General features: G+C 32.9%; 1 protein-coding gene across 4 annotated transcripts in view; it reads right to left on the reverse strand.

The window, feature by feature from the left end:
- Positions 1–16,329, reverse strand: part of Ork1 (Open rectifier K[+] channel 1) — a 75,721-nt gene that overhangs the window by 37,378 nt on the left and 22,014 nt on the right. For 2 of the 4 annotated variants that reach the window (XM_074183208.1, XM_074183207.1), the window contains exon 2: positions 14,435–14,597. The exons of 1 other annotated variant lie outside the window; for it this stretch is intronic. In XM_074183208.1, the coding sequence (XP_074039309.1) occupies positions 14,435–14,579 (145 nt within the window). In that variant the 5' untranslated portion in view covers positions 14,580–14,597. The remainder of the gene's footprint in view (positions 1–14,434; positions 14,598–16,329) is intronic. One more of the 4 variants, XM_074183209.1, reaches the window with a different exon arrangement.

The raw sequence follows: 16,329 nt of genomic DNA on the forward strand, positions 1-16,329 counted from the left end.
GGGGACAATACAAATATATTTGATCGTTGACCAATAATCCCGAATAATTCAGTTCAATTCAAATGTACTTTACTGTCTGAACAATAAAATCTTATTGACAAAGCTTGGTGCGAAATATTAATAACATAAATGAAATCATCAAAGTATCACAAAAGTAAAATCACCAAAAGTAAGTGATAACATGAACTGAAAAGAGACATGTATTAAATAACAATAACCTAAAACAAACGTACAGGATAGAAGAATATGGTCAATAAAATTAAATAAATCAATTTAAACTAAATTGAATCAAATAAATGAAATACCATTGATATTACAGTTAGTCTACTCAATTAAAATTATCATTGTAGAATTCTGCTAAGCTATAATAATGCTTTGGCTATCACAGAAGACCGCAGCCACTATTTCTTTGTCATTTGTGTTGGAATGAACATTGTGAAGAAATGAAAATATGGCATCGAAAGTGTTTTTTTGCTTTTGGAAACCAAACTGGCAATCACTTATTATTTTTTTTTCATTTAGAAAGCAAAGGAGTCTTGTTTTAACTAATTTTTCTATCAATTTAGCCATTGCAGAGATTAGAGAAATTGGCAGTGCTAACACAAACGACTTCTTAAAAAAACTGAAAAGATTTCTTCTCTAAATGAATTATTTATTATACCAATTAATATATCGAGTAGTCTTACAGGAATATTTTCTTAGAGGATTTTTATAGAGATTTCATCTGAGCCTAAGGAGTTTTTATTTTCAATGGAAAATAATGTTTCATGCAGTTCGGTAATATTTGTATCATATAATATAAAGGTGTTCGTATCTTCAATACTCACATAGGGGTCACTGGCTGCTTTTAAATTGAATGACTATTGTTAAAATAATACTTCACAGTTTACACAACACTAACATTTAGTGCTAATAGCTTTTTCGACACACTGTGTCATCCTCAAAGCGAAATATAAACTAACCCAGGTACTTGTGATACCTAACACAGCCATATGATGTCATCTCCTTGAATAATACTAAAAATTGTATTGGTAGGTAGACAGGGGCATATGGGAAATTACTACTAACATAATTATAATTATAAATTTATTGTTTAATTTGTGTGAGTATTTTCTATGAGATGATTGACATAATTGGAATCTTATGTATTCAATCTGTAACCTCTCCAATGCTCCTCGAATCTCTGATTAAAACTGCGGCCAGTCTAGCCTATGTATAAGGCATTGCAGTCGTCGCACTCGAGTTTGTAGACCTCAGATTTTTTGAATTTGAATGTTATTTGTGTAGATATTTTGTTTGTATAAAAACCGAGATATATTATACATGCAAAATGATGGTCATTATTTTCTTTGATTCGAGAGTAGTTGCGGTTTTATTTTCGTTTTATATTGTTTTCTACGATCTACCCTCGAATCGAAGAAAATAATGACCATCATTTTGCATGTCTAACATATCTCGGTTATTCTAAAAACAAAATATCTAATTTCTTGAGATGCAAGGCATAAATATAGCATTCAAGACAAACAACAATTTGCATTTATTTACGAATAATTGATTCAGAGTTAGCACGAGAAAAATTAAAAAATTTGAGAACTGAGCTCAAGTGCGTCGATTGCAATGCCTTATATGTAGGCCAGACTGGACGCAGTTTTAATGCGTGATTTGAGGAGCATTTGAGAAGTTACAGATTGGATAATACTCTCAATCTCCTATAAAATCCGAAAATTCCACACATTCAACCAAAAAGTCTGAAATTAAATATATTGGAATCTATAGTAATCAAAAAACCTCTTGCTTGAAAACAACATTGTTCTGAATGATCAGGAAGATATTTATAATTGATCAATTGTCAATAATGTTATTAGTAATCCTCCAAATTCCCCTTGATACCTCTCTTTACCCGCCAATGCAACTTTTAGTTCTTAAGGAGATGACATCATATACCTAGGTTACTTTATCACTTGCTCAGAAGATGATACAGTGTGACGAAACATTTATTAGCATTAAATGTAAGTGTTGTTTAAATTATGGAGTATTATTTTCACCCTGATTATTCAATTAAAATGAATTTACATATATTAGAAACCGAAACTGTAGAACAATAATCCCGAATTCTTAGATCTATTGATTCGTAAGCATTCCAAAAGGTTGGGCTCCAAACCTTCTTTTTCCAAATGCATGAATTGGTTTCCAAATGATGAATTGGTTCTACTGTGGAATGGAAATATGTTATAGTGGATTTTCATCAAATATCAGTCAGTTCTACCATTCTTGTGAAAATTTTTTCCAATTCTAAAACAATAAATAAAAAAAGAGTAATTTACTTTGAGCGATAATTAAAGACTATATTGCATTGAGCAATAAGACTGTTCAATGATAGAAGAATTTTTGCACTCCAATATGTAAATGACCCGAAAGTAATTTTTCTTTCGTGTTTATGAAAGTTTTGTTTCGAGAGGTCTTTTTCTTTCAGTTTATATTTGAAAGTAATGTTTGTCAAATCTAGGAAGCGACTTGTAACATATCACTACCTGTGTACAGTTATGCCCATACTAATTCAATTGGGTTCAAATCTGGATGATGAGGAGGCAATCTGAGTACAGTACGTCTATTATTTTTCATAATCCTATCAATTTCATGATGATGTAATAATTTTAATGATGTAATAGAGATACATTTTTAGCACATCATCCGTGAAATGAATGTTTCGTCGTCTTAACCATTATCTCATCTTATCTTTCCTCGAGGACATATTTGGGTACTTCTCATACTGATTGTACATTCTGGTACGGGGTATTGTCTATAACCAAAACGCTTTTTTCTGGAAGATTGGGAATTAACATTTCTTGCAACCACTTTTAGTAATTATCGTAATACATTTCCCTATGATATTCGCCCGAATTTTTGTTGGATTTGAATTTTAGATATAAATTTTTCACAAATCCATTTTCTCCTCCTGCATTCACAATTATAAGTCTCTGCCCTACCGAAATTGGTGACTCATGAGATCCCTTACAACCATTTTCGTTAATAGATTATTATGTATGCGGGGTAAGATGGGAATATTTTTCTCAGTAATGTAATAATTGATTATATATCGATTTTGATTTTGATGCTCTTCTATGTCTTTTTTATTAGACGAGCTATTTTTTAATGTTCCCCAAACTTACACCCGCCGCTATTGCACAACGCTCTTGAACTTTTTTCAGGTCATGCTCACGCCATTATCAATTTCTCGTTGCATGAAAAAAGTACATTAGCAATCATTTCTCTCGCTTGACCACATAAAACTTTTCGTTTCAATTTCGATTCGAATGCCATTTTCTTAGAGCACAGATTTTTGTCGCATACCATACTTCACCAAAGTGGACACTACAAGATTATCGTTAAGACTGAGCTTCGATCGTCTTTAAGGGTTTTCTACCACGAGCATCCTAGGGGAGGTCCTAAGCCGATATTTTGAAGTCGTTTCCTGGATTTGGCAAGCTGTAACTTCTATGCATGATCCATCTGCGAAGAGTTCATTTTTAAATATAAGGCTGTCTATTTCTTTCTCTGAAGAGTTCTCGAAGCGATTATTAATTCATTCGATTATACTGTACCCTACATATAGAAACGTTAAAATTGATATCCAGTCGTCCCCATAAAATCAAGTGTTGATTCAGTTTCCATTGACATAATATTTTGTATCATGCTAATTTTTCAGGTATAACAATATTTCAGTGTCAATTATACTTTTATGTAGTCGCTCTATTTATTTTTAATTAGATTAAAAATCCGTATTTGAATTACGTGTTGCTCAACATTTTTATTGCCCGTTTATAGCAAAAAACTAGTTTTATGAAGAACTTACTGCAAATATCTCGTCAACCTTAGTTGTTTCAGACAGTCGAAGATCTGCTGGGTCAATGAGATGACATCATTTTTTACATACATTTTTACATCAATTCTGTCAACTATAAACACTGAACAAGCATTGCGTTGTTTGCAAATCACAAATTTGTCACTCGAGATTATTCTTTCAAAACATGAGTTCCAGAATCAAAGTCGGTATTCGTTCAGAAACCTTTCAAAATTTTCAATTATTTTCGAAAGTCAAGCATTACATTTTAAACGTAACGGAATAAAAATTGTACTCGTTTGTGTACTTTCCACGTTACATGTCGTACATCAGTGTTATATTTAATAACACAAAATCTGACCTATTCAGAAATATATTGTACTATTGCAAACTTTTCAAGAATATAATAGCTCCTCGATAGTGAAATGTTAAATGAAACAAAATCTTAGTACAAAACACCTCTGGCTGTCTTAGTCTTCAGAAAAAACCAGGAAGAAGTCCAGTACTTTCAGGCATAATCCTGCCAACATTGCCCACACACGAAATGGCAGGTCTAAACATTCTTATTCATAGACTTGTTACGTTCTCCTTGGGTAATGAAGAACGATATGATATTGAGAAAAATGTTATCAGGAACATAGTTGAAAGCAATCTTCAAATAATAATAATAACACTAATAATATTTATTCACCAAATCTTCTTAGAATTATTACATTGATTATTGGAAAGCATAAAGGTATTCCAAGCACATTTATACAGGGTGTTCCTTAAACACATGCTAATATTCAAGGAGGTAATTCTTAGACCCATTTTAAGAAAAAACTTCCTATGGATGTATGTCCTAAACGCCTTAACTTTTGAGATAGAGGGTGGCAAAATTTTCAAAAATAATCAGTTTTTTAATAATAACTGAGATAATTTTGTAGACATCTTTGGCATATTTGGTACATATGTTCCATGCCTCAAGGCGCCTTTTCTGATGTACGCAAATTTGTATTTTTTCAAACAGTGGCATCCCTACAGGTTTCGCATTGAATATTTTTGGGGAAAAAGTACTACGCCAATGCTTTCTTTTCAAAATGAAATCATTTTTAAAATCCTCATTTATTTTTGAGAAAATTTGATCACCTGGTATTTCTTTGTCCGACGCATGATTTTCACTCAAAAAAATAAAAATCGACAGAATGCAAATTAAGAAATTAGATCAATTCTAAAATGAATGAGAATCTGAAAATTGCTTCATAACGCATTACCAATTCCCTAATAATATTTGAAAACATAATCTGCAAAAAAATAAATTTTTCACAAAAACGAGTTTTATTTTATTTTGTGACAGTAAGTCTAAAGGTATAGCACAAATTTGTTAATTAGTAAAAATACCAAAACTGATTATAAAAATTGTTGGAAGTGGCCACCTGCACTTAGTATGCATGTTTCCGCCCTTCTACGCATGGAATTACGCACCCGTTCAAATATTCCCGGCGTATTACGTATAGTTTCACACGAGGCAACTATTCGCTCTCTTAAATCTTCTAAAGTATTAACGGGAGTTTTATACACAAGAGTTTTAAGATGACCCCATAAAAAAAATCAAAACTGTTGAGATCGGGGGATCTTGCTGGCCATTGCTGAAGTCCCTCGCAACCTATCCAACGATTAGGATAAACTGTATTTGAATGGTTTCAGACAAGTACACTGAAATGAGGAGGGGCGCCATCGTGCATGTACCATATTCGATGTGCAAGTGGCACATCTTCCAATAACCCAGGTAAGTCTCCTTCGAGAAAGTGTAAATAAGAACGACCATCAAGGCGTCCTGGTAGAAAAAATGGGCCTATTAGATGATCACCTATAATTCCTGCCCATACATTAACCGAAAATTGGTGTTGGAAATGGGTTTCGGTTATTGCATGGGGATTTTCTTCAGCCCACACATGATTGTTATGGAAATTTTGAATGGCATTCCGAGAAAAATTTGCTTCGTCTGTGAACAAAATTCGTGTCTCAAACTGCGGATTTAGTGCAATACTTTGTAGATACCACTGACTAAAGTTCACACGCTGTGGAAAATCTCTGGGGAGTAATGACTGCACTCTTGAAATATGGTATGGGTATAACAAAAAATCAACCAAAATACGCCAAACAATTTGATGACAAATATCCAGAGTTCTAGCGATCTTCCTCGTACTCGTCTCAGGATGTTCCTCAATTTCTTGCAGCACCGCTTCCTCAATATCAGGAGTTCTTACTACACGAGGTCTACCTTCCGGAGTCCCTTTCTTGAAACTACCAGTTTCCCCAAGTCGACGATGAATATTTGAAAAGGTTCGGCTATCTGGTAAGGCACGATTAGGATATCTTTCCTGATAAATGCGCCTAGTTTCTGTGGCATTACCATAGGCAAGGCCATATACATAATGCATTTGCGCCATTTCCGCATTCGTATAATTTACCATATTTACTGATATTCAGAAAAACAGCGGACTACCAAAATAACTTCAATAACACTTCAAAATCAATCAAAACTCGCTGTGACAGTTTTTAACACCAACACCTTACTTTAAACCAACATCAATATTAGCTACTGACGTTTGTACATACAGAGAATTCGTTTTTTATTGCTATGGTGGGTACGCTGTTTTTTCTGCTTTTAATCTTTAAAAGAAATCACATATCGACAAACTCCATATTTCCAAGAGCTGCAGTAAATAAATTCTGCTACACGTCATTTATTCCAGGATAACTAAATTTATATTTTCAAAAATTATTAAGCGGTGCTGCGTTATGACGTAATTTTAATTGAGAACAGTGCATCTGACAACAAACAAATACCTTCTAGATCCTCATTTATTTTGCAACAAATCTGATCTCTTAGTTTGCTTTCAGTCGATGCACGATACCGCATCAGATTTTTAAGGAATTTATCCTTATGTAAAGCGATTTTTAATTTTTTGAGCGAAAACCATGCGTCGGACAAAGAAAACCCAGTAAATCAAATGTGCTCAAAAATGTATGGAGATTTTAAAAATAATTTTTAATTCAAGATGAAGCAGTGGCGTAGTATTTTTTTCGCCAAAAATATACATTTCAAAACTCGTACGTACGCCACTGGCAGAGAAAATTAAGAAAATTGTACATCAGAAAATGCGCCTTGAGGCATGGAACATACGTACCAAATATGCCAAAGATGTCTACAAAATTATCTACGGACGTACGTCCATAGGACGTTTTTTCCTTCAAATGGGTCTAAGAATTACCTCCTTAAATATTGGCATGTGTTTAAGGAACACCCTGTATATAGTGAACAAATACAAACAATTGCCACTTAGGTTTACATGGAACCTGTCTGTGGAAACAAATGTTTTTCTTTGTTTCGTCTTATGAGAATTATGATTTTTCTACCTCATCAGTTTATCAGTTTACAGCCTGTTATTGCGGAAATAATTAATTTTTAATTCTCTAATAAGCTTATAAGAGGAAATGAAAACTAATCAAGAAGAAAAGTAGATGAATTGATTAGATAACTAAAATTTAAAGAGACTCTTCGATTTTTCAAAAAGACATACATTCAAAGTTTACTATTTGGTACCTTTGGTTCCAAAGAGTAATGAATATCACTGAAGTTTTATCCCAACACCAAACTGTTATTTTTAACACCTCGACACTTGTTTCAATCACCAAGTGATCATCTTCAAGATGATCAAATGGTGATCGAAACATGTGTCGAGGTGTTGAAAAATAAAGGTTTGTTGTTGTAATATTCAACAAATGTTATTAAAGTAACCCTAAAGACAAGGCATGTTGATGTTATACACGCCTTTTGTTTATTTTTAACATTGCAGAATCACAAGTTTTGAGGACACTCTGTATGGAGTTGGGAATAAAATAGGGTTATAAATCTATATGACTTTCCAATTTTGGGTTGATTGCTCTCATTTTAGAAAATACATGGATATTCAGGGAAACTCTAAGACTGTTTACTTTTCATAAATTTTATATGACGAATGAACTTCATATTATTGTTGTGAGCATCATAACAGTTATTACAAATACTTGTCGTAATAGAACTATTTAGCTATCGTTCGAAAATTATTCTACAATTTCGAATATCAGCGCTAAATAATGACTCGATAAGAAACGAGTTATTTAAATAAAGTGGCAATAGATATATCAACAACACTCTGCAAGAGTTTGTTCAATATATCGTGTTGAGAATATGCTAATTGACTTATTTGTCACATATTTGGAAAGTGGCTTCGATGAACTTGATATCAAAAATTGCACCCGGAGATAGATTTATAATGTTTGACACCTATCAAAAAAACAACAGTATAGGAAGTTGAAACTGACCTGAACGAATTGTTCCTTTAGATGATTTGATTTATAGACAGACTTCAAGTGTGCCCACTGACTATATGTGAAAATTTTCGACTCATGCTACAGTCAACGCTCGCCTTCAGTATTGGCAATGATTTTGTCCAGGACTATTACCTGGAATGGAGTGTAAAGTAACGGCTCCCAACAAAACACCAATTATGGTTTCAAATCTTACGTGGTTTAAATATGAGAGATCACAAACCTTTTTGTTAACCTTCAAACTCTTTTGAATAATAATACTGATTTTGGAATTCATACAGCTGGTTCAGGACTTATATATAGAGTTGATGATCCGAGTCTGGCAGCTTTTTCGATGCCTGCGTTGCCTGATTGCCCTGGCACCCAGTATATAGTCAATTTGTTTCTGTCGTCTAGTAGGTATCCTTAGTACTTCACAGCTTGCCCAGGCCTGTTTGATGTCACTTTTGGAGTCGCCAGTGCCCGGCACAGTTAATTCCAGCTTTCGTTCCACGTTCAGTTGCGATCATTTGTATACTGGTTATCCCTGCAGAGCATGTTCTGAGCATGACTGTTCTTTCTCCACTCTTCGCAGTTTCAAACTTTGACTGCAAAGCTTTTGTCGAACATGTAAGATGTTCGTTCATACACATACTTTGGAATTTCTGTTTTGCCTGATCCCATAAAACTGGGTTAGTTTTCCAGTTTGAATTGGCTCACCTCTGCTTTTTCAATTGAGTTTTGGGAAAAGAGAAATATTTAAGAGTGTCTGTGATGATCCCCATTGCTTCCGTTATTCCCAAACATGCAAGTATCTGCACCCTGCCCAGTTTGTTGATGGAGGTCGTTTATTACATATTAGACCACCAGATCATTAATGTAGAGTAGAGTAAATACATCATGTCTTGTTTGAGCCCACATGTCTTTCCGTAGGTGTGTCTGGCCTACATCAGTGCTTTCTTTCAACTCTTTCTAGATTATGGTTCCAATTCAGTCTGGATTCCCATATCACTCTCAAATATTTGACTTCCCCCGAAAGATTTATCCCGTCACATCGAAGTTTCAGAGACATAAACTACGGACAATCCTTTCCTACCTCAGGACAACCCCTTGCTACCCGTACCACTACTGTTTCACCCATGATGGTTGTGTGAACCAATCTTCCTAAGCATTCAGTCTATCCACCTCGAGCTTGTGTTGTCGATACCTCTTCTCCTCGATACTTGAATGATTGATTCTAGGGGCGTGTTTTCAAATAGACCTTCGCCTCACCGCCTGAGAAGCGCCAATCCAGTTTTTATCAGGTTCTTTGCTCCTTCGGCTTAGGTTAGGTATTTTTTCGAATGCCGATGGCTGACTCTTGACATCTAGAAAGGCGATTCTACTATTGTATGGATCTTGTTAGAGGCTCATTTTGAACACTATATCCATCAATTTTGTCCTCTTCGACTGAAAGCCAAAACCCAAACACAATGAACTCAGTTATGATTCAAGCAGCGCTGTTTCAATCCCCTACAGATCTCATCAGTAGTGCTAGGCTAAACCATAAATTCATTGCTGAACTCAACTGACCTTAAAGGTTTTATCTGTTTAACTGCAGCTCTCACTGCAAGGCAACAACGCAATTGTTATTAAACATCAGCCATCGGTATTTCGACCCTCCAATGTAACATCAGTGGTGTTAGCTGGACTCAACTGTCATTAAAGAACAAGCCTGAATATTCAGGGCGACTACATCTCTTCGATTTATGTTGTTTTTTCCAGATAAAAAAACCTAACAGAATTTTTGGCTTTTTTGAACAACAAGTATTAAACATCGAATTTCTTGATAACAAATAAACCGATTTTGAAAAAAATATAAAGGAAAAAGAGGCCTTTCAAATGATTTATTAGTTGACCCCATATATGCCATGTAAAGATTATGGGGGGTATCTCCTGCCAATGAGGTGGTGAAGGTTGGGATATGAATTTTATTCTATCTCTATAATCAAAGCGGTCATATCCATGGTGCTATTCCATGATTCTAGCGATATCCTCAACCTCTACTCGATGGATAGTTGAACAATATACTAACTTCAAAATGGATACTTTTTTCAAAAACCAGAGCTGCGAAGCTCTTCTCGACGCGCGTGTCTTTAGCAGATGAAGTTTCAATCTACGCCAGAGGTTTAAGTTTTGTCTTCTATAACAGATTGTAGATGTGTCAGATGTGGAATATTTTTATTTTTTTTCCACGAACATTTCTTCCGCAGCTAAGTTACAATTATCTATTGAAAGGAAACCAAGTTGATTATTTTCTTATTCTGTAATTTTCTACTAACAATTTGCAAATGTCAGTAAAATTCAAATATAAAATAACGCATTTTGAATAATGTTGAAAATTATAATCTGTTTTCAGATCTATTTTTTTGAAACATATTTAAAAACATTGCATCGTCAAAGTAAAATAGCTACTTTTTTGGCAATATTTCAAATGACCTTCAAATATTCAAACTATTTCACTGAAACTCACTGAATTATTTTGAGCCATTCAACCATTCTATTCCAATATATTTATTTACCTTCAAAATGAATAAATCAATTCACACATTGTTCTGAAACCACACTAACGTTAAATTTAATAGTTTTTTCGTACTTTCCATTCAGTTCCGTTTCGTAATGAACTAAATAAATAACGAAATTAATAAAACATGCCCGCTTCAGGATTGTTGGATATGATATTTTAGAATTTCTATTTCATAGTGAGCGCAACAAGAATTGCGAATGAGTTTGTTTTTTCAATGGGCATTTCAGTCTTAGAAAAAACATATGAAGTAGTTTACAGACATGAATTCACCATTAGTCGGTGGTAGAGAACAGGAGTTGACAGAGAAATGTAATAAAATTTCTTCAAGTGACCAAAACTTGTTAATTGATTTACATATACTATACAGTGATGGCGTAAAATTTATTCAAAAATGTTTCATTTTCAGTCCACTTCGATGCTTCACACTTGTAAATATCTTGTGTTGTTTCTTGCACTATTGCCAAGTTAAAAAGTTAGAAAGCATGTCATTTATGGCTCGGAAGTAATCCATAAATACGTTTTGTTCATTTGAAATATTGCGAATCGCACTGATAAGAAAAAGTATAGCCTTGCAAAAGAGTAATGGTATGAAGAGGAATACAATTATGAGCCCGATAACCGTCACGCATCTAACAAAAGTCTTTGGATAAATTGATGGATGTAGCCGTTACTACGTGGTAGGAAATCATAATGAAGAAAAGAGAAATTAAACTTTCTATGTTTTTTACCACTTTTATTTGTAACTAACGTTACTGCAGTTTCGTCCTATACGGACATTTTCGAACTGCAGTATTGTTAGTTACATATAAAAGTGGTAAAAAACATAGAAGTCTTTGGCACTCTAGCCAAAATAAACATGTCTTTCCGAAACCTTCCTTCACAATAACTAAATGCGATAATGATAATGACGTTGGGACATTGTTTAGACTGAACATTTTTACCATCCATGTAGGTAGACTAATTGGACTAATATTTGTGGTATTATTTCTCATAATTAGCAAGGTTTGATTGGTTGTAAGAACTATAGGTGAAAAGTAAATACCATATCTCTAAATGGGATGATGTAACACATATCGACACATCATGAGACATGTTAACATATCGTCTATCACACGACTTATAAAATGGAAATTTTATCAATTATTGACGTTTCAGGTTCACAGAATGATTAAATATGGGTGTAGAGTATTTGTCACACTCTAAATCACTGCAAGGTGTTGATATTTCGGAAATTTGTAAAATAATGTACACATCTTCAATAATTAATATTGTCATGAATTTTACATAACCTCGAAATCGCGTTTTATGTTTATGATGAAACTTCTTCCAATTCAACGTGATAACGTAAGGACCTGTTTAGGCAACAAAAAAACAATAGAATATTTTTTGTAAAATATGTAAAAAATGTTCACCCTAAAGTGCTATTAAATGAACGATCAAATTTTCGAGATTTCAAAATATTGAATTCTATATATGAGTGTTTTGAATTTATTTTCAATTGTCTGTCTTTCAGAACTATATTTATCATTTCGACAAAATTTATTCATATGTAAAACACACAAATGCCACGACATCATTCTTGATCGCAGTTGAACAGTTGAACTTCAACATTCAGGTATAGCTAAAAAATGTTTCGGATTGGAGTAAAAAGCAGCATTTTCCAAACCTGCACATCATTATTGCAAAAGTTACAAACAATTAAAGAGTTCAGAAGGAGGTCCTATTTTTGTCAACGATGTGAAATAAATTTTGAAACAAGATTCTTGTAGAAAGGGAAATTTTCATCACTTTTTTAATAGTTATAATTTAATTTCGATAAACCAGATTTGTTTTTTAAATTTTGAGTCAATTTATTTATTGAATAAACAACTTGTTATGAATAATTATCGAATACATTTATAGTTTTGTTCATATTCAGAAAAAAATGTAAAAAACGGGTGATAGAAAAATAAAAAGTTTTTTCATAGTCTGCAAAAATTTATCGGAAATAAATTTCAAACGGTCATAATATTTCATCATAAGCGGAACGATTTTCAACTTGCGAACTAATCTAACAATGAAACTGATGACGGGATTTATATTCAATTTGGAAATGTGTTAACATCGGAATTTCATTGAAACATATTCGTTCAATATCATTGAATCACCAAAGTTTGTCAGCCCATAAAAAAAATTGAATAAAATCCAACCCTCAACAAGCTATAACTCCGTTTGTATTGCGTCTACAGACATTATAATCACACCATATTCTTTATAAGCTTCATTTTTACTAGGGATGGTTTTAACGATAAAATACTGACTTTTTGAGTTAATTGTTTGAAAGCTTGAGCTTATTGGTTGGTTCAGACCAGAGAGGGGCTGACATTCACTCCCAAAGCCTGGTAGAGGATCAAGTTTGAAGGAGAGGGTGCTGTTTGGCAAAATTATGAGAGAAAAATATCATTTACTGGTCTGGAATAAATTATTAGGTTCTTTAAAAAGGTTCGTCTGTTTTTATTAGTCTACTTTGAACTGTAATATCTCAGTAGATATTCATTCAAATTAATCGAAATAAGCGCCATTTGAATCACTTTTGCCAACGTGTGCTCGCGATTCGATGATGTCAACGAAGACCGTTTCTCTCTGCTCCTGATTGGTGAAGGTTCTACCGGTTCAGCCTGCGGCTTGAACCACCGACTCACACATCGGTCGATTGAGAGAATGAATAAAGCACCCACGTCGAACCGCGCGGTTACCGACCAACGTCGAACAGTGCGTTCATCAACACTATCATTGTCAAATAGCTGCTTAATTTTTCGGGCTGTACTGGCAGCTTTTTGTTTCATCGTTTATTTGAAAATGGTTGACAATGTTTCATGGTGAATTTCATTAGTTCGGAGTTCCATTGTCTAATATGATATAAAATGATTTGAAATCTCTTAAAAAGCCAATACAATTGAAAATTGAAATGAATAGCTGAAAAATAATAAATATATTAGGCAAAAAAATCCTGAAATGAAATAACAATAAAATAAATTCCAAACGAAAAAAAAATTAAAGTTAAACAATTGAACGAAAATCTTCTCCATCCGAAGATGGATACTAACAATCGAAACGTCGTAAAGTAACTTGGCTTGAAATCTTTTAATTTTTATTTCCTTTTTCTGTTTAATTGTTCAATTTTCTATTTTTTTTTTGCTTGCCTTCTATTTTATTGTAATTTCATTTCAGTTTATTTTCTCTTGCTCAATATAATTTATTTTATTTATTTATTTTAATTTTCAATTGTTTCGGTTCTTTCAGGAATTTCAAATAATCGTATTAAACAATGGGAGCCCGATCTAATTTTATACGCTTTGGAAAAAATGGCCGAAAATTGCTCAAGAACATCAAACAAGTTGCAAAAAAGCAAAAATTTCAAATTTGAAAAAAATTTAATAGAATCCATATATATAAAATTCTCTATCGATCTGTATATACAATATTCATTGAGAAATGGAACTACAAAAATTCATGTCATTAAAACCGAACTGTGAGCAAAATTAGTTCTATCTTTTGTATATTATAGTAATTAGCCTGCAAGCCAATCCCTGAAAGGGCAGTTCTATAGAATCACTATAGGAGAGGGTGGAAAATAATGTAAATAATTCAAAAATGTTTCTGAAATAAACATTTTCGAATTGATCGTTTCTGTTCATCAATGTAAAACTTACCTTCAATTATTTGTCTTTCATGGTAGTCTTCGGTAGTTCTTTTGATTTCCTCCTGAGATTCTACGTAAAAAAATATGGACGCTCCCAATAATAAATAAATAATAAATAGGCAAAGCAGCACAAACCACTGCTTCTTGGACATCATTCTCAAAAACGCTTTCTCCTAAAAAGTAATTGTTACTAGATAATATCATATTTAGAGATTGTCCGTAGTACATTTTCTGTGATTCTTGTGAATGATGCATTGAGACGTTGTTTCATTTATTTAGTTAATTAGTTTTTGAGCTAAATCCCATTATGTCTCGAAGTGAATTTTCCAAAAGTGGTTATAAAAAAAACAATATTTTACTAACAATATTTGAAAGATTTAACGAACACTTTTTATGGGGAATCTGATATATATGATCTGAACATACACAGAAATATTTTATAAATTTCCTATGCTTTAGATTATATTCGAGGAGTACTAAATTGAAAATATATATTATATTACCGATATATTTATATTTTTACGGATTTTCATGATTAATTTATGTTTTTCAACACTTCATAATTTTTATTGAAATCAAAAAATCAAATCAGGAAACCTAATGAGTGAGATACATGCAAATGTATCTTCAAGTGTCGTTTTTCATTATTAGATATAATTTTTATTACTCTACAACAATATTATAATGCTATTTCCTGAATTTCAAATAGCGACAAAGAGGAGACAAACAGAGAACCGGGAGACCAGGTTATCGGTTTATTTTCATTTTCCAAATTCCGTCATCAACTGATTTATAGTTTCAAATCAAATTAATTTAAAATAAAAATCTGAATTTTTCGCAATACTTTCTCGAATAGTAAAAACCATTAAATGATAAGTAGAAATCTCACAATTTACAGTTGAAGATTATGACATTTCTCAGAAATTCAAGCTTTATTGTCACATTGACGAACCATTCGAATAACTTAAAATGTGTCCCTCTAGACTTATGAAGTATTGATGTTAATAACAACGCGATAATCAAATATGGGAATTGATAGAGATATTCCAGCTTTCCAGCTAAAGTATTTATTTCAAATGAAACCAGTCATTGGAAAATAGATCTGAAAGACCAGAACATTTTGAAGTTCATCTGCAACTATTAGATATTCATAAAATCTATGAAATGATTGAATATAGAATAGGTCCTAGATGGGAACCCTGCAGCACTATAGTAGTTACTTCACTCAAATAAGTTATTTTATGAATTGATAATCAAAGTGTAAGTTTATAACACAAGAGAGAGTTATATATCCAAATGGAGAAGTAGAAAGCCGAAACCTTTCTTTCTCAAAAATTAATCTCTCCTTAACATATACCCCTTTCAATTGAGAGAGTAATGTGTTGTGAACTGTGTAAACGGTCCCATTTTTGGAGTAAAAATAATAATTCATTAATTTTTCCAAAGATGTAGGGTGCATATAGGTTTTGAGACTCAAATTTCTTTTGAAAGTTTGTTGAAAATGTTTTGCCCCAGTAGGTGAAGACTTTCAGACGAAACAATTTTCCTTATTAATAGTATACTTGTGTCTATTTGCATATATGTACACACAAACATTTCGAAAATAAAAATACTAACAGGTGTCAAAATTTGGAAATTTTCAAAAGTTGGTCTGTAGAAATCTACTAGAAGTATTAGTAATAATCCTCAATATACGTTTTTAGACAACGAATACGTCAGGTGTTCGAGTGGTTGAAATTTATGAATGATGAATAATCAAGTTGGCCAATTTTTTCGTTTTTTGGGAGCTGTTTTGTCGAGTTACTGGAATACACTGCAAGTCTCATGGGTTTACTGCGACTAAGTTAGCCGTATTTATGACTTTATCGTTTTCTTCAGTTAGGTATATCCTTTTCTTATTCAATA

This window comes from Leptinotarsa decemlineata, unplaced genomic scaffold, assembly GCF_025532065.1.
Source record: "Leptinotarsa decemlineata unplaced genomic scaffold, Ldec_3_MD MMD2_tig00026336_RagTag_RagTag, whole genome shotgun sequence".
Classification (NCBI taxonomy): domain Eukaryota; kingdom Metazoa; phylum Arthropoda; class Insecta; order Coleoptera; family Chrysomelidae; genus Leptinotarsa; species Leptinotarsa decemlineata.